General features: G+C 46.5%; 1 protein-coding gene across 3 annotated transcripts in view; it reads right to left on the reverse strand.

Annotated features, from left to right (window-relative positions):
• Positions 1-20372, reverse strand: part of ptprua (protein tyrosine phosphatase receptor type Ua) — a 151916-nt gene that overhangs the window by 64414 nt on the left and 67130 nt on the right. For all 3 annotated transcript variants that reach the window (XM_034545472.1, XM_034545473.1, XM_034545474.1), the window contains exon 3: positions 9888-10159. In XM_034545472.1, the coding sequence (XP_034401363.1) occupies positions 9888-10159 (272 nt within the window). The remainder of the gene's footprint in view (positions 1-9887; positions 10160-20372) is intronic.

Raw genomic sequence — 20372 nt, forward strand, 5'->3', positions numbered from 1 at the left:
TGGACATAGTCATCTTTTCAAAAGCATTTAGACCCCAAGATACTAAAAGTCTCCACTGAAATCAGTACAAACGCAACTCGAGCCCCCTGCAGTAGCTCAGTCTGTTGGGACTTGCCAGGACGCTCGCCGCTCCAGGTCCCAGTACAGACCACCTCAGAGTGTGGACTGGTAGCTGGAGAGGGGCCAGTTCGCCTCCAAGGTGCCCTTGAGCACCGAACCCTTAAACAGCTCCCCTGGCGCTGTCCATCAGCTGCCCTCTGTTCTAATTACTATGATGGGTTAAATAAACTGTGTGACGGTAAAAGTTGATTGACAGATTTACATATACACTTACAGACTTGAAGACTGGAGGAGCGACAGGATACCATTATGAATTGAACCCCAGTGCACAAAGCTGTCACTCCCATTCAAAAGACACTCGGCAGTAAAAAAAAAGTGGAGTGTGGCATGCCCATCTGTTCAGCCTCTACATATTGCAACGTACTGTAAACTACAACGAAAAGCTGAAAAGACAACAGGAAATAAAGTACTTGTGGTAACACGCTCATTATTAGGGAAGAGGCAAACTGCTACTTTGGAATCCATAGTTGAGAACTCACTTTTGAAGCATTTTCAAAAAGGTAATAAAAACTTCTTTTTTTTTTTTTTAAAAAGGCACAAAAAAAATTCTACTTTCAAATGGCCAAAAAAAAATGAGTTTAGTCTTCAAATAAGTCTCAGCTCACCAAGCCATATAGTGGAAGAAAAAAAAACATGAATAAATCCCTCTTGTGTCCCTTTTATCAATCTATACGGCAGCTGCAGGAGTCCCTAAACGCAGCCTAAATATTCACTTTGTCATCTAAATGAGCCGGGAGCATGCAGAGCCTCAAAGTGAATCGGGAGGCCTCCCAGAGTGCACCGGAGTCATCCTGGGTTCCCGAGTAGTAATTACAGTCAGCAGAACCTAAATCAAGACACTCTTCGCTTATAACGGCTGCAGCATGACAAACTCTGAACTTAAGGGTTGAGTGCATTAACAGCCGGTTAGATGAAAGCTGTCCTACATTTGGTGTGCATGCGTGTGTGCGTTGTGCGTTGTGTGTGTGTGTGTGTGTGTGTGTGTGGCAGCTACTGTTTGTGCCCACTCTTACTACGTCTAGTTATCTATGGCAAAGCCAAACTGTGACCGCTCACTCTGACGAGCAATAGATGGCCATGTTGACAATGCATCAGGCTTTAAGTGCCCAGGGCCAATCAATACCACGAAAGGCCTTGGCAGATGGATACACACTAAGGCGTTCTCCCCCACCAATTTATTTTTTATTTTTCATTCCCACGTTGGGCCATTAGAGACGTCAGACTGATTAACTCTTCAATACATCACACGTCGACGCACCCGCCACCATTGATTCACTCGGCTCGGAGCGATCATTAGGCTCCTCTGCATCTGCCCCTCACTTAAAAAGAAAAGTGTATGACGACAGTGCCAGTCGTCGACGAACTTGGCATCCATTAGCTGCGCACATGCAGACACCGGGTATTATGCAAATGACTACAGTAGGGTCCCCTTCAACTTTGCACATAAAGCGGGGCAGTGAGTGAGGGTGGGAGACTCAATGCTCTGTAGAAAGTTTCTATATTTGGTCGTATTTTCAGTGAAATTTTCATACATTCCTGCATGTCTCAATTTTTTTTTCCATTGCAGCTTTTTATCCTAAATGTCGTTCCTGTGTTGTGGACTTCCTGAGGAGGTTTTCCCTCATTTGCTTGCATTCTGTCTATTTGGTGTTTTGTAATGTTGCAGTGTGTTTGGCTGCCAGGGCCACCGTAGAGGCGAGATATAAAGTGATGTATGGAGAGAAAAACTGTGCGGGGGAAGATAGTGGGAAAAACACCTTGCATAGGAGGAGGGGATTGAAAGTAGAGAGGGGGAAGCTTAAGCCACACTGATATTGTTTGGCCCGATAGCATCTTTAATATTTGATAGCAAAGTTTCATCTTTTTCCAGTACTCACACAAGTAGGCACGGAGGAAAAACGATTTCTGCAAAGAATATAAGAGATAGATTTGTCCAACTGAGAGTATCCATCTGAGTCAGCTTTTCGCTGACTCAGATGAGTAACAAGAAAAGAGAAAAAAAAAAGAAGAGAGGCCTGTAACACCGCAAAGTCACAATCTGTGAAGTGAGAATCAAGGTTTGGTTTACTGGAAGCACCAGGGTGCCGTCTACCAGGGTGCTGTCTACCAGGGTGCCGTCTACCAGGGTGCTGTCTACCAGGGTGCCGTCTACCAGGGTGCCGTCTACCAGGGTGCCTTCTACCAGGGTGCCGTCTACCAGGGTGCCTTCTACCAGGGTGCCGTCTACCAGGGTGCCATCTACCAGGGTGCCATCTACCAGGGTGCCGTCTACCAGGGTGCCGTCTACCAGGGTGCCTTCTACCAGGGTGCCGTCTACCAGGGTGCCTTCTACCAGGGTGCCGTCTACCAGGGTGCCATCTACCAGGGTGCCATCTACCAGGGTGCCGTCTACCAGGGTGCCGTCTACCAGGGTGCTGTCTACCAGGGTGCCTTCTACCAGGGTGCCATCTACCAGGGTGCCATCTACCTGGGTGCCGTCTACCAGGGTGCCTTCTACCAGGGTGCTGTCTACCAGGCTACCATCTACCAGGGTGCCATCTTTCAGGCTACCATCTGCCAGGGTGCCGTCTACCAGGGTGCCGTGTACCAGGGTGCCGTCTACCAGGGTGCCTTCTACCATGCTTCCGTCTACCAGGGTGCCTTCTACCAGGGTGTCTTCTACCAGGGTCTACCAGGCTACCATCTATCAAGGTGCCTTCTACCAGGGTGCCGTCTACCATGCTGCCGTCTACCAGGGTGCCGTCTAGGGTGCCTTCTACCAGGGTGCTGTCTACTAGGCTACCATCTACCAGGGTGCCATCTACCAGGGTGCCATCTACCATGGTGCTGTCTACCAGGGTGCCGTCTACGAGGCTACCATCTACCAAGGTGCCTTCTACCAGGGTGCCGTCTACCAGGGTGCCTTCTACCATGCTGCCGTCTACCAGGGTGCCGTCTACCATGCTGCCGTCTACCAGGGTGCCGTCTACCAGGGTGCCGTCTAGGGTGCCTTCTACCAGGGTGCCTTCTACCATGCTGCCGTCTACCAGGGTGCCATCTACCATGCTGCCGTCTACCAGGGTGCCATCTACCAAGGTGCCTTCTACCAGGGTGCCTTCTACCAGGGTGCCTTCTACCATGCTGCCGTCTACCAGGGTGCCGTCTACCATGCTGCCGTCTACCAGGGTGCCGTCTACCAGGGTGCCGTCTAGGGTGCCTTCTACCAGGGTGCCTTCTACCATGCTGCCGTCTACCAGGGTGCCGTCTACCATGCTGCCGTCTACCAGGGTGCCGTCTAGGGTGCCTTCTACCAGGGTGCCTTCTACCAGGGTGCCGTCTACCAGGGTGCCGTCTAGGGTGCCTTCTACCAGGGTGCCTTCTACCAGGGTGCCGTCTACCAGGGTGCCGTGTACCAGGGTGCCGTCTACCAGGGTGCCTTCTACCATGCTTCCGTCTACCAGGGTGCCTTCTACCAGGGTGTCTTCTACCAGGGTGCCGTCTACCAGGGTGCCATCTATCATTCTGATGTCTGCCATGCTGCTGTATACCAGAGTGCCTTCTACCAGGGTGCCTTCTACCAGGGTGCCGTCTACCAGGGTGCCGTGTACCAGGGTGCCGTCTACCAGGGTGCCTTCTACCATGCTTCCGTCTACCAGGGTGCCTTCTACCAGGGTGTCTTCTACCAGGGTGCCGTCTACCAGGGTGCCATCTATCATTCTGATGTCTGCCATGCTGCTGTATACCAGAGTGCTGTCTACCAGGATGTCATCGTCAGCATCCAAAGGAAATGACACGAGGAACTCATTTAAATCCGGAAGAGAGTTCTGGCAATAGCAGCCAGTTGAGAAGACGAACGCAGCTGGACGGTAAAAAGTGTGAAATGTAAAAAGCATGCGAGCATGTTAATAATCGCCTCCTGCAGCGCCGCGTTTGGCTCATAAAATCCAATGCCGCAGAATTGATAATGTAGAGAAACAAAATCCATACCACAACCCAGGAGGCCTCTCTGTGAATACATAAAATCAGTGGTGGCAGTAAAAGGGATTCCATTAAAAATAAGATTTGAACAGTAATTAAAAATGTTGAGCTTTTAGTTTTCATCATAGCGCTGCAGAAATAATTTATGTGTTTGCATTAATGATGAAGCTCTCCATTGATTTGTGGACGCCATCAATCCTCAAGACGATTTTTAATTAAATTAACGACTTGCATGCGATCTTTTGACAAACAAAAATTGCAACAGCGTTCCGTTAATTTCTCCGGCGAGCAAGAGGCCAACACTATTGATCCGTATCGATGATGTGGCAGTGAAACATTGAAAAATATGACGCGCAATTACACCTGCCACCTTGTCTCTGCAGGCGGAAGAAATAAAGTGAGGTGTAAAAAAGTTTGTAGTGTGTGTGTGTGTGTGTGTGTGTGTGTGTGTGTGTGTGTGCTTTGCGTCCCTACAGAGTGGGACCCGACGGTGGACTGGCAGGTCAACAGGGGACATTTTTGCTATCTAACAGGCTACATATTTAAAAAATGAGTCTCCTTGAACAGGATTTGTTATCATTTCTTTGTTTAAATAAAATAAAATAAGGCTCAACTTAATTGCATGATGTGTTAAAATGAAGGGCTAATGATAAGTGTTCTAAAAACAACCACAAACATGAAGAAATAAAAAGGGTCAGCGGTAAAATCGCCCTTTTTCATTTAAATGAACCACTCGAAACACATCTCACTTCGGACTTTACCGAGACCTTTAAAAACATTACAGTCCCAAAAGAGCTTTCCTGACCAGTTGTTACAGCAACAACATTTCCATCAATACCAACATGAACTCGTATTCGCAATCTACAGGAATACGATTCTATTTGTCGATGCAGAAAACTGAAAAGGGTCCAACTCTTTTACGACATGATTGACGGGAGACAACCGATCCCTTGTGTTCCCTCTCAGATAGCACGGAGCGACATTTACACGCCTGCATGGGAAATAAAAATAAAAAAGAAGAAAATTAATCATCCTCACAAGAGAATAATAATGTCAATGCATTAACGTCGTTCTGCTATCATCACGATTGTGTGGTTTAAAATTTTTTAGAAAACAACAAAATATGACAACAGAGCTTGTGGGGAACGTTATCGGCCTGACTTTATGCTGACGTGGCAACGTTTGTTACCCGGATCGTTGTGAGTGTGTGAAGCTCAATGTCCGGTGCAGGAAACTTGCATCTTTGAAAAGTACAGATTGACACAATTCCACAATCCACAGTCAGACATCACCACACGTCCTCTGTGTTTTAGACGGCATTAATGACACGAGCCTAAGTAATGAGTATGTAAAGTATGTATTACAAGTGATGGAGTACAGGCAATGATTATGAAGTTCTGCCAACTATATTTGTGGACTTGCAGTTAATCAAGAGGAGAAGGTTCATTGAGTAGCTGGATGATAAACAGAGCAGGGGGGAACAAAAATCATTTTCTCGTGTATAGTGTGTTCAAAATTGGACGGATTTCATTCAAGCCACAGATTGGCCACCCACACATCGAGGTTCTCATATCCGTGGACTTTATCTGACCTGGGAGGTCGCTCACTTCTCTCTGACTCCTCATCAACAGCAGCAAGTCAGTAATCGAAGCGCGGGACTGCTGGTGGGTGGGGGGGGGGGGGGGGGGGGGGGGGGGGAATAGTCAATTTCCTCACTTCTATTTTCCCAGTTTAACCATTCCGTAACCTTCCGCACGCGCACGCAATAAACAGTGAGGCTGATTATGAGATACAAAATTGCATTGAATTACCTGCATGCATAGTTCCCCGTGAACCCCTCGCGGCTAGGAAGGCAATCTGAATGTAGGGCAGCAACGGCCGCAAATAAAAAAAGTTGTAATTTCTGGATGTAAATAAATAACAAAAAAATGTATGTATAGTACCAAAAATGTGTATCGATTCCATGAATACAGAGGACCTGACCTACGGCCCTGGCTGGAGGCGCTTTGCCTTATGATGAAAGGTAATAGGTTTATCGAACTTTATATTTACAACACTGCCTGGCTGAAAGAAGGTGATGGGTTGGGAGGGGAAAAAAACAACACAATAGCTAAGAGAGAGCGAGAGGGGGAAAGATAAGAGAGAAGGGGACTTAATGGTGAGATGCACTGGGAATTAAGATGGTGGGATAAGGAGGACAAAACGGCGAAAAATAATAATCTAAAGAGAGAGGAGCCATCGTTTCCAAAAGAGCACCTCTTTAACACCTCCTACACTTCACGAAGCCGGGCTGACAGGGAGAGAGTGAACCAGTCGGATCAATGTTCTCTTCTGTCCTTCAATGCCGCGGCTATCTAAGGTCCAATTCCAGACAAAAGTCTGCTCACCAAAGTCAAGTAGTGCCTGATCCACGCGTGTTAGATGGCGAGGTCTTGAACTCATCATGTCACAGATGACACGTGCTGATGAAATCAGTTTGTCAGCCAGTAGTTCAACCGACGTTATACTGTCGGTATCCATACTATTACATTCTCCAAAGAATACATAATATTGGTGGCATTATGGGATGAGTGATATCGAACATTTTGAGGGTTTGAGTCATCTTCTCCAACTCTATGGAAGTGCATTAATAAATCGTTAGCGATCCACTTTAATGGCGAACTGGACTAATTGGACAGCGTGCCAAATGCTTTCTCTATGTCGTCACACTGTTGCTCGGCCGAGATTTATTACACAAAATAGGCGCCTTCAACAATGGCCATTTGAAAGCCAGAAATATTGGCATTGAATTTTGTAATCAGTGAAAGCAAAATGCAAAGGTTGATCACAGTCCAACGTATCTCTGAGGCAGTCTGTCTTTCCTGAGGGTGTCGACGCTTGCTGATCCCGGGGATATATATATATATTTTTTCATTTAATCTCAACCACCACTTCACGCACGCACACACGCACGCACACACACACACACACACGTTATCCTCCAAGCTCCTCTGCGGCCTGCAGGGGCTGATCTGTTGGCTGGCAGTGCTGGACAGTGATCGTTATCGATGGATGAGTGGAGCCCTGTGGGGCCTGCACTGAGCTTCGAGTAGTAGCAGCAGGAGCTGTTGAGGAGAGAGGGATCTGCCCCTGGGCAAAAGAGGAAGAGGGGGGGAGAAACACGGGGGGGAAAAAAAAAGGAGGCACCGAGCCTCACTCCCAGCACACTCCCGTCACTCCCCGCACAGCCGACTGACATACTTTGTTCCTTCAGGCTTATGTTTAAGTCTCCTCACTCATCTGCACAGCTTTACGTGCTTCATTATGTGCTGCCGATCATCCAGGTTTATAGGACAAATAAAGCAATCTGTTCTGTGTCTACACTCCTGGCGGGAAGAATTTAGAGAACAGCGCCGCCTCCTCACTCAGGCGGCGTGGACACACATCACCAGAGTAGTAGATTACATTGCTTATGCACGCCTGTCCGAATGGTACACACTGCGGCGCTAAGCAAATTCTCCCGCCCGGGCCCGTCTTGTCCAATTGTACACCTCAGCCCTCGCCACCTCGGAGAGAGCCCGCCCCCTGCCTCCACCTCTTCTACCACCACCTCCTCCTCCTCCTCCTCCGCTGCCTCAGTGCGCGGCAGACAAACTTCTAACGTCCACGCAGGAGAGAAGAAAATCATTACTTTAAATCAGTTTGGCTATTTGTGTGAGAGTCGCTCAGGACAGGAGAGCCGAGGATGGTGAGGCGCAAGCTGTCCTCATTGATCTGCGCAGCCCTCTAATCTCATTAACTGGCTCTTGATTTATTGAGATGGGGCCCAGAGTGCACCAAGGTTATGGAAGCAAAACACCAGGCCCCCCCCCCCCACCCCCCCCCCCCCCCCCACCGAGGGTCGCACGGAATTGAGGTCAATTGACTGTTCGGCGGACCCACGCTCCCACAATCCCTTACACCAGCTATTACCTTCTCATTAACGTCTGTTCTGTGTGTGTGTGTGTGTGTGTGTGTGTGTGTGGGGGGGGGGGGGGGGGGGGGAGAGAAAGAGCGCACAAGGGAATAAATGATTGAATGTAATGAGGTTGAGGCAGAGGCTGCATCCAGTCATCAGAATCTTACAAGCTACACAACAGGGCCAGTAATGCGGCATCTTCAAAACAAGCATCAAACGGAGCCTTGATTACACTGCAGCACTGCAGGTAAATTGACCAATAAATAAAGATACTATGCAAACAGACACCCGCTGTAATTATACACCTATTGAGCAACTGCGATGTACGACGCAGACAGCTCATTTTTTAGCATTTTGTTTGGAGGCAAGGGGAGGGTAATAACTGAGGTTCTGCACTGAGGCCACTGAGCGGCCCAGAGGAGCAGCTCGGGGCTTAGCGCCTCGCTAACTGACACCTCACATTTACTAATCAAGGGGGCAATGATCTTTCATTTGTCCAATATCAATACTTATCAGGTAAATGCAAAATTCGCTGACTAGACAAGTCGCCACGCGAGCGACTTTGTGACATGGACTTGAGCACAGAGGGACTTTGAGCTCATGCTTAAGCACGTTAACAAGCGTAACACGCTGTTGCTAAGCAGTTTAATGATTCACGAGTCATATTCCCCGTCTTAATTCAGGTGCATTTAGTTTAGTTGTGCTGTGTATACAGCTGGCATCAGACAGAACTCCTTTAAACTAAAACCCACTTGTTTAGTTTCGCTCCAACTTAGTTGTAGTGGCATGACAGTTCCTCACTCATCATATCACAGGGAGACGAACTGATGAAGCCATTTGCCATTAAATAAATCCCCACAATTTTGGCGGAACCCCCTCTAATGTCTTATTTAGTCTGAGTTGCACATCAAATATGGTAATATCATATTGATATGAAATGAAGCGGGTGAGGAAATGCTTTGTAAGTATCCATTTGTGAAGCCGTGACCAGTGTGATTGATTATTGAAAACAATAAAGCGACTAATCCGTTATCAAAATGACTTACTGAGTTATCATTTTTACTAATATTGTCAGCACTGCTGATAGGACGGTATTGGATTTTTGAAGGGCAAACCCCAGACATTCATTTTGCACTTCCATAAAGTTGGAAACTCACAAGAGAGATTAAAAGAAGATCGAAGCTGCAGAGATATCCTGATTTTTAGTCCCTCATATTGGCCGAGCTCCAAAACCTACACTTCCCGTAATTCCACTTCGGAGCATCTTTCCTTGGATCCTTTCCTTAATCCCTACGCCTTTCAAACTTGATACCCCGAGTTTAAAACTTTAGAAAGAAAAGTTTGTGAGTTCCCTCCAGAAGACAATACTTTTTACGAGCTTAACAGGAGCCTCCACGAGAAGTGATCTGTGTTGGGCTCCATTAACCGCAAGTGACAGTGCCACGGTGTTTATGTCAAATGCATATATATATTGGATGGAAGAACATTGCAAGTTTAAAATAGCTCGGAGCTACAAATGTTCTTACTCTTCCATGTAACAAAAAAGGATCTGAAATAATGGGAGCGTTTGACAGCTTTATTTATATATCTTTTTTCTTTAAAGATTGCGTGGTTTCCACGCTGTTTGTTTGGATCTGTAAATCTGGAATTTGCATAGCCGGTTTAATTTCTGACAAAATTGCACATGTATGCAACAGCTGCAAAGAGACCAGCATAGAGCACCATTTACAGAAGAGAACATCTCACTGGATAATGGTCATCACCTGCAGGAAGCTGAGAAAATAGCTTTTCAGATACTGTAAACCTCCACCGACATGCCTGATTATACATATGAAAACATAATGCCGGCCTCCTACATGTGTTTGACTCTCACCTGGTATTCACTGGGCCAGAAAGTGCTGACGGCGAGCTCCACCTGGTGCCACTGGCGTCCCTGGGAGCCCGAGATATTCCACACGGCGCTGCCCTTGGGGCCCCCGTTGACTCGGATGTAGACCTGCAGGTCCCCGGGGCTGTGGCCGTCGCGGCTGTACAGGAAGTAGCTGAACTGGATGCAGTGGGTGTCGTTCTCGCTGAGGGGGAGCAGGAGCAGCTGAGCTCGCTGGCCGCCGAAATGCTGCGAGGAATTGACCATCATGAAGGACCCTGGAGTGGGAGGACGGAGGATGAGGAGTATCAAACACTGCTCATTTTACATTTAAATTAAGACTTATTATCGCTCAGCTCAGCTGCGAGGAACTTGGACAGCTGAAGAGCAGAAGGAAAGTTTAGTGTGAATGAAACACAACGACCTTGCCAGGTAAATGGTACACTTACAGCACCATACGGTCCACAAACAGCAGCGGTTTCAGCATTTCCAACATGTCAGATAAGCGCTGATTGACCTGAAGTGTACGAAAACAACGAGATCCAACGCTTCACCTTTAACACAGCCCGGGATAGAAATGTCATGTTAGTTTTCAACCGCTGAAGAACGCCTGCCTCTTTTTCTTTTCTTTTTTTTTGTTAAACCCCCCTCCACCCCCCACCCCGAAAATGAGTCTGGGAGCCAAGGTTGACAGGCTCAAGGTTGTTACCCAGAATATCTGTGTGATCCTCTCTGGTTATTTGTCTCTATTCGGTCAGTTCTCTGCATCTTCCCCACTCTCAAAAGGCTTCCGGCACTTTTTTTTTGCCGCGTTGCCTCAGATCTGGCTTGTTCAAAGCCGCGGCGCCGGGTGTCAGATTGGCCTTTCATTTTGGACCAAGGTTGGACCGAGTCACTGCTGCCGCTCTCATCCTGGCAGCGCAGCGGAGATACCGTGGCCACGAGAGGGGCACCACAATGGATTGGGGGAGTGTGTGTGTGTGGGGGGGGGGCCTTTGCCTTTGACTGCAGCCTTCATGGCACATGGGAAGCTCAATATAAAGTGGAAAGTCGGCTTATTTGTAGGCTATGCCACGAGTATAAATGCCCTTTCACCACTATAAAATAACATGATCATTTTACTGCATGCTGGAAAGCCATCAGGAGTGGAAGTTACAGCATTAAAACTATTATCACATGTCATAAAATGCGAGATGTCCATGTCTTCTTTTGAATATAAACCACATAATGTTATGCAAATACTATAAAAGTATCTAAACACGTTCTAAAAGAAACCCAGAATACAAATACCTGAAAATAAGAACAAGATACTCTTTTTTTTTTCCCCTCATTAAACAAATAAACTTGCTTATTCATTATGAGCCCGACATGGACTGTGCAAAAAACTACCAATACAGGGATGAGGCCACAAAAGCATTTATGTATTTTCTAGACGTCCGTTCCCTCAAATCAAGTGGTCGTGCCATGACTCGTCAGACCAATCGTACTTTTTCACAGCTTGAAGTGCAAAGAGCAGACGAATCGGACGCCTCAGGCAATGTCACAGTAGGCGCGAAAAGGTGCCAAAAAAAGATGCCGTACATGCTCGTCATTGGAGTAGAGTCTCCGTGAAGCACCGCACGCGCTCAGTCACGTGTTTGGGAGAGATAAAGTCACAATTTCTTTCACCAGATCCTGTCCCTGGGCAGGATGAATACACAAACTAGAAGTCCACAATTGGAGGAAAATAAAACGTGAATGTAATGCAAAGTCTTTTAAACTTTGGCACTACACATGTATATTTATATATATATAAAATGTCCTGGTGTGTATTTTTGTTCTTGTTGCATCAGGCTGATACCGTGTAGTCCCAACTACTACTAAAACTAAACCAACTAATGACTAAAAAGAAACTGCTTTCCTGCGATTGTCCGCCACGAAAAAAAACTCAAGGAAAAATTCTTACTTTTTCTAAAAGAATGTTTTAACATCACAGCGTTTGTGAATTGTTTTTCAATGCTCATGAATATTTACAGTTTTTTCCTATTTGGCGTTTTTACTCAGCGCATTAATACATTTCACTGTTTTCTCTTTACACAAAGTTCAATATCAAGGCAGGAAGTACTTTCGTATGCCCTTCTATGTGGAGGCTCGGGACATTGTTTCTTTTGAGTCGGACTCATCACAGACCTTTTTTTTTTTTACAATTTACATTTATTTGGGGAAACAGACGTTATCACAAAAACAGAAAATGCCAGAAACAGAATATAAAAAAAGCGGATTAATGTTTGTTTTTTTACGATGAGCTGAGGTGGCAAAACTAGTGCGAAAATACAAATAAAAAGACGAAAAGAGATGCGATAAAAAGCTGCCGAGCCCGTCTCTTTTTACCATGGCTGCTATTAACAATCCCACAGTGGATTAGAAGAGATTCATTCATTTATGGGAGAAAAAAAAAAAGTCATCATGTATCTTTACTGGTGCACGATTTATGATGTCAGCATGGACACACGGTGTGAATCAGTTGACAAAACTTCAGAATATTCCCTCGTGCAGCGTTTAAATGGAACACTAACTGGAGTTATCGTCATAAAAGTTTGAATTAGAGCTCCAGAAACGTTGAAGTTTGAGTGGATAGTGATCCCCGTCTGAAACGAGGTTAAAATCCGCTGCCTTAAGTGGTTTCCGCTTTCTTATCACCCATTCAGATCATCGATTTAGAACTTCTGCCCTCAAAATGTCTCTCCATCGTGACTGCATGAACAAATGTTGAACAGCGTTGAAGATAATAAACACGAGGAGACAAAAGGACAGCCAGTGAGCAGTCTGTGTTTATTACCTTGGACTGGTTTAAGCTGGCCATGGGGATCACACGGTTTTACTCCCTGACTTCTAAATCTTCCAATCATCATCATCATCGTCATCGTCACATCGACTCTTTGATGCCAGCAGGAGAGAGAGAGAGAGAGAGAGAGAGAGAGAGAGAGACAGAGAGCGCGCTAATTGTACTTCTAACCTTCACATTCGGTGCTGTTGGCGCATGGTGGCCGTGGTGGATCGTGGGTAGTGTAGTTGCCTTCATGCTGTAGTCGAGCAAGAGCGCAATCAGAACCCTGCCTCCTGCCATTAATCACACTGGCGCCGGTGTTAAGCCATAATGGCAACCGAGGGAATGCTTAAACCAGAGAGATGGCTGTAATACTGGCGCAGTGACATGCAGGACACATATCAGCGGGCACACGCTCTCCTTTCTCACACACACACACACACGCACGCACACACACACAAAAGCAGACTCCGATCCAAGTCCTGCTGACCTTCCCTAGAGTAAGAACTGGCTCTTTCCTCCTCCTCAGTTCATTTCCTCTGCCTCCTCCCCCCCCTTCCACTCCTTTCATCTCCTAATCCCTCACGTCCACCAGCTCCGTTTCATCCAAATTCTCTTGAATGCAAACATCCTTAAACAAGCGTAAAGACACAGAGGTCCGCCATCTGTTTTTCTGCTGTTAAGGATGAGGATATTTCATTGACGAGTCATGTGTGGACTCATTTTCGACTCGGACAAGAAACAGTCCAGAAAATTATTTCCGCCGTTATTTTTAGATGCGTGCTGCTCGTTATATAGGCGAAGTGTTATCAAGTGAGTTTCCAAGCCTCAACTGTGATGAAGTTCGGTCTGTTTGGTTTTTCAAAAGTCAGAAAGTCCCCTGGAGTCTGGCTTCACGTCCGGCCTTGTTTGCTTGGTCAGAGTGACAGGAGGGAAAAGAAAAAGAAAATAGTTCAGGTCACGTCCACGGACAACCTGACCATAAAGAGCCTTAACATGCATGTCACAAAGCCCCCCCCCCCCCCCCCCCCCGACCACTGTCCGCTCCCTCCCTTGGCTCCCCCCCCCCTCCTCCAAAGCACGGATGAGACGTCAAACTGACTGAAATATCCTGATAACAGGCAGATGCTGTCCTTTGAGATCTCGCTGTATTCTAGGACACAAAAATATTTTTCTCTCCCTCACCTGCTCTCAGGCGAAGCCGGACAACCCCAATCCCCCCCACCCCCACCCCCCACCACCATCATCGCTGCCGCTGCTTTGATGTGCGACCTCTCGGGGGGGCTCTGTGGCTAAATTGCTTTTTCTTCAACTAGGAGAGCTGGACCCCATCATTGTTGGACAGGATTGCACAGGGAAAAATTAGGGGGGGGGGGGGAGACAGTGAAAACACATTCTGTAGCCTCAGCTTTAGCGATGCTGGTTTTCTCATTATATTCAAATATCTTTAAGCAACTGTGGTAAACCAAATATAGACATAGCCTCTCCAGTATCTCTGGTGTTGATTCAGCTGAAGCCCCCTGGTGGTCGGAAGAGTGAAGAACACGGCAGTGAACTGCAGATAAAAAAAAAATTTTTTTAAAAAGGCACTGTGAAGCAGCGTCTTTCGCTTCTCAACTTGATGAAAGCTTATTTGAGACGAGTCGAGGCTGCTCACAATTGATCAGTCGATCCCCACGCAACGCATGCCAGTGAGATTTATCCGTGATGCCATACTGAGGATAACGGCGTGAGGCTGCAGGGATAATATCCAGGTACAGCAAGAGCTCTTTGCATCATGGGAAACTCTACCTAAGGGCTCAGAAGTGTGTGTGACTAACAATACTATACAAGCTCTTCACGTTCTGTATATTTGAAAAAGACTCTTGAGTTCATTCGTCTTATTTTTAAGATCTCGGGAAACAGTGAAGAGTGAGAAAGACATTTCACCAGCCCAGAGAAGCTGAATAAATCAATTCTGCAATTATTTTCTCTATTAATCAATGAATCATTTGGTCAAAGAAACACCAGAAAACAGTGAATATGCCCATCGCAATAATCTAGTGCACAAGGTGACCTCACTAATCGTCATGATGTGTTCAAACAGTCCAAAACACCAAAATAATCAACCTCCTATCATGTAAGGCCAACAAACTAATTAATTGCAGCTCTAATTAATTCCAAATATTCCAGACCAAAATAACAAAAATATCGGGTTATTTTAAGTATTGTCACTTGAGTTGTTTTTTTCTCCTATAATTGTGAGGACATCATCACAACGTGATCGTATTGAATTTCTTCAAAAGCGACCTTTTTGGAAGGAAGGAAGGTTCAAGAACAAACACGATAGTGCGGTCGTGATCACCGCACGAAGTTGGGAAACAGTTCAAATACAGACGCTAAGCTTCAGACCATGACGCTCTCTCCTGAGCCCCTCGACAGCGTCACTTTTGGGACGTGTCAAAGTGTGCTCGCGACATGCATCAGTGTGCGTTTTCAAAATAAACTTCCATCTGCGCGGGGAAGACGTGACTCACATGAGTCGCATATGAGCCGACGTATTTGACGCGCTGGGTGAGAGAACGTTCGGCTGACTGCGGTGCAGCTACCGGCCCTCTGATGAATCCTAACTTGAAGGTTAGGATTATTTTTGTCCAACCTTTTCACATCAATGGCAAACAAAAAGGTAAACACCCCTGTGCATCGTGCAACAGAGTCGCACCCAGAAAACACAGAAAAACACCATCTACCTGACTATATACCTGACTATTACTTGGAGCTGTACTTGAAATTTAGTGCACAAGTCCTAATTATACATGTTCTTGTTTTGACAAAGCCTTGAGTGGACGAGAAGAGACGAGGGATCAGACGCTGAATGTTAGCTCACTCGCGGAAATGTGGTCCAAGCAGATCGAGCGTCTCCTTTTAGCTTGATGGAGGAAGTCAACAAGATTGATGCCATAATTAGAAAACTGATCGAAATTCATGAAGATATTACTGGCTCTGATAACCTTACTCCACATCCTTCAGGACACACACAGAGACACATACCGTACACACACACACACAGGTTGTTGTAAAAAAATAAATAAAAAAAATACACCCCCAATGCAGAGAAATTCTCCATAAATCCATAAAAGCTGATAAGGCCCCATCTATTTCTCCCATGACCCTGCCAAGGGCGAGGGAACATGCATTAAGAGATTAGGGGACGGCCTCAGCTCCCAGAATTCATATCAGAATGTGGGGTGGGAACCTGAGTCATAGGTCTGCTCGCTTGTATCACACTTAAAAAAAACTCAGAGAAGCCGAGAGTGGAAAAGAAGGGGGGGGGGGATAGTGAGGGCTTTTATCTTTATGTTTGTCGACGTCAGTTTTCGTTGGCTTTCCTCCGCCGCCATCAATAACGCTATGTAGAACTCAGGCGGCCCTGCTCTGCACAACAACAACAACAACAACAACACCATCTTCCCTCGGAAAAAGGCCAAGCAAGACCGTGTGCATTTTAAAATCAACATTTTATCTAACATTTCTCCTAACTCCCGCCAACGGCGCCTCCAACGGCACTCTCCGTGAATAACGTAACAACGTAATTAAGCGTCTGCGTCCTGGTGATGTCGAGATTGTGCGACAGGGGTCCGGAGAGCGAGCCGGACGATTTTTTTCCTCGACCGCCCTCCTCCGGAGAAGGTCATTCGAGGTTTTCCATTTGGCCTGTGAATTTGGCCTTTCAGATCTTCATTTGATTTTTGTCTTTTATTACTTCTTCTTCTCTTTTTTTCCCTGATATTGTAACCCGGAGCCACGGTGACCTCAGATGATATTGCATGTACAAGTGAAGTGAAGTACAGTGAGTAGGGAGGGCACAGATTGGTCTCGCTGTTTGCTCCTCTCTGTATTTCTGGCTGCAGCGTGTGATCTGTTCAGCTGGCAGGAACACTGGGGCTGGGGCTTGTTTACTGGAGCCAAAAGGCAATGCAGATGTTGCCATTTACAAAGTGACACAGTGCTTCCACCGTGCAAATGGGAAATCTGAAAACCGACAGCAGCTGGTCGTGAATGCGACACGAAACGTCCCGTAAACAACACAAGTCCGACTGCGGCTGACAACACAAGCTAATGAATTCCCCGGGTCGGACACAAGAGCCCGGCGGACGACCCGGGGTCGACGGCGGAGTCATAACATTCTGAAAGGGTCAAGGACACGCGGACATGCATTTAGTGCATTTTGTACTCGCGAGGCTCGATTATTGTCGGTAAAAACACAATCATTGCTTTGTTTCAGGAGTAGACGAAAAATAGCAGAGAAATTTGATTGTATGCCCGTGGGTTGTGTGGCAGATGAGAAAAGTTTTGCTCTGGCCAACTTTTCTCACTGACTCACTGACCGCCCTCACTTCAGCAAAGTCTCCCTCGAAGCAATGCTTGCTTAGTAATAAAAGATGGACTCCTCGCAGCATGGATTCAGGCTTTCCCAAAAAGAAATCCAATCCTGAACCTAACCTCAACCCCTAAACACCGTCAGTCAGAGTCCAGGCCGGCTGACAGGTGGGAGTGGATGGAAGCGGACGCGGGATGCGTGGGGTGGGGGTGGGGGGCGGAAGAGATCTTCTCAGTGGCAGAAATCAATAATGCATTAGTAGCCGCCCAGCGACAACGTGTGGGCTGACTATCTCCCCTCGTACCACTATCAGCTCCCCGCCCCACCGCTGCATCTTGATATATACCACCCGCCCTCAGCCTCTTGCCTCTTCATCTAACTCCTGTGATCTACTGTTTGTTTCATCTCACCATCCCGGAGGCCTTTTGGGGAGCTGGTGCTCTCTCTCTCTCTCTCTCTCTCTCTCTCTCTCTGGCTGCCCTATTTCTTCTAGGTTTCTCTGGCCATTTAGTAAACAGAGCATGTCATTTCCCAGGCCCTCGTGCAAGGACATCCAGGACAAACAGGTACGGGAGCCGGGAGCAGGGAACCCCCTCCCCCCCTCCTCCCCCTGAGGGAGCCTCGTTTCCCTGAAAGGAGCTTTAGAAATGTACATAGAGAAGCACACATGATACTGAAAAAAAGCAGGGGTCTTTTGAATGAATGCAATCATATGTAAGATAATATTGTTTTTCAGGACCGATAAATGGAACTTTCCATTGTGTAGGCGTTTGTATGATGTGCTTTGGAGTGGTTAGACTTGATACTTTCCTTATTTTGAACTTTATTGTGTAACTAAAGGAATACGTGTTACTATGTGACTTTACGTGAATGATATAAACAGACAACACATTTTCCTCTCCAGACCTATTTATTTAAGTTAAGTTATTTTCTTTGTTTTCATTCCGGGCAAATGATGCCACAATTTTTTCTAACTCACTTATTTCATTAACATTGTAATATACAGATTGTCGAGTGTTTTTTGTGGCATTAACCAACAACGACGGACACAGCAAACACACCGTCTCACTCACAACCACACTGTCCATGAATGAAAAAAATACAGAAAAATACATTATCCCGTTTGTTATTTGAACGGACGTGTGCCCGAAGAGAAACAGCTCGAGCGGCCGCAATGTAACGCGCATGAAATCAAGTCTTACGAAGAGGTGAGGGAAACAGGAGACTCACAACATCCTGTAAGTGCATGGCGCGTTCCACAATGCAACATGAGAACAGGTGGTCAGGTGGAGTAACCTGAGGTGAGAGGCGGAAGAGGCTAATCAATAAAACCCGACGAGCTGTTCCAAGTCCCTTACTGCCGCGCTGCTTGCCAAAGACAAACCAAGTCCTCCCTTCCCCAAACCTGTGTCCTATCAAGATAAGCCTGTTTCTTGGATGTATTTGCCCTTCAATGATAAGGATCTTGAGAAGTGGGTGGGAAGTTTGAGGCCAATAGCCTAAAATCAGATTTTCATCAGTTGCTGCAGTGCAGAGCTGCAGCATCTGTGTGATGGAGGAGGGAGATGGGGGCTGTGGGGGGGTATTGGATCTGCCAGGTTGGATCAAGGCCCAATGCAGGTCCCAGTCCCACCTACCCTCTCCACCCACCCCCACATACAGAGTGGCTGCGATAAGGTTACAGTCCTACTGTGCCAGTGGCGGATATGGAAAAGCAGAGTGCATCTGGAGGAGAGAGGCGACCATCTGGTCCAGATCACCTTCAAGCTGCAAAGACCAGCACTTCTTTCCCTTCATTGACCGAGCCACGAAGCCTGACCCCAGGTCAGCCGGGGTCAGCGTGGATGCTGGATGTGTAATCTGTTACAGCGGCAGCAATGTGAGGACGACAGCAGCGCTCAGGGTTTGATGCACGGTTCTGGATTTCGAGCACAGATACTAATATTTCACAGTTGACCGCTGCTGACATTGTGCAAAATACAAAATTGTTAAATTAAATATAAAAGATATAATGAATTAATGAATGAGATAAATAAAAGAAATAGCATGTGCGCAATCCAATAAACTCCAGCTCAATTTGTTTTTTCATTGTTGTTTTATTTCACAAAAGCATTTTTTGTTGTTGAAAAGTCTTTTTATACATTTGCTTTTCATCTTTTCAATTTTGAATGGTTTGGGGCTTAAAAAAATGAAAAAGCATAAAACCCTACTTTTGTTTGAATTGAAACCCAGTAAAATAAAAACAGTACTAATTAGTTCTACAATGAGCACAGCATTACACACATAGTATATCTTCACTGCCTGGCGGAGTATGCCAATATGAATCCTGTTATCCCCTTTAAACCATCTTCATAGCCCCTTTGTTTCAAAGACAATCATTTTTTTTAAATTTCAACAAATATCCCTCGTGTAGACGTGTTCGGGGGCTTCAGTCTGGCAGTAGGGGGCACACTCATACTGGCCTGCAACGGTCCCTGAGGCCCTTCAAAATAACAATGAACCTGAATGTGTTCCTAATCTCAAGCACACAAAAAAAACACATGGCACCCTGTTGGATTAAAGAAGCAGGGCGGTTTAAATGTTAAATGTGCCGTTGAAAGGCGGACCGTTAACTGGCGGGGGGGCCCTTTCAAATCCCTTTTGGGAACCAAAGCAACGGACTAACGGCTTAATGTGCCACACAGACACACACAACAGCGTGGCAGTGAGTTATTCAAAATCACCCACGCTTCAACCCAATTGGCCGCGAGGAGAGACAAAACCAGCCAATAGCCAGGCTGCGTGATGCGAACGGGCCAAACGAAAAAGCAGCCATTAGTTGGAGATCATTTACTTTCACAGGACGCACGCCCACAGTGTTGCTCATTCAAAAGTCGTCGCCGGGCCCCCGACACAATTGAAAGGCGTCTGTAATCCACGGCATCTTAATTCATATCCTGTGTGGTTGCAAGTTTTAATGGTACAGCTTCCAGCAAATAAAGCCTTGGAAATTGAAATCAATAGTAATAAATCAGCATAATAAGCATCTCGGCTGAAGTCGGAGGGGGAAAGCACGCCGCCGTCGAATCTATCATTTGGCATTTATGAGCGGGAACTCTTAATCCTGCGATCCGGTAACAGTGCGAGCGGATTCCTCCGACGGACTACAAATCACGGCACACGAACGTCCATAAAAAAGGGGGAGGGGGCTGCGAAAAAGCTGACCCTCCGCACCCGGAGGAGCCCCGAGGTTGTAATTACAAGCAAACGCAGAGATGAAGAATCCAGATGAATCAGGGAGCAGAGGGGGTGGCGGATTTAGACCGAGGGGCAGAACAACAAATGA

This window comes from Cyclopterus lumpus, chromosome 11 (genome assembly GCF_009769545.1).
Source record: "Cyclopterus lumpus isolate fCycLum1 chromosome 11, fCycLum1.pri, whole genome shotgun sequence".
NCBI classification, from domain to species: Eukaryota; Metazoa; Chordata; class Actinopteri; order Perciformes; family Cyclopteridae; genus Cyclopterus; species Cyclopterus lumpus.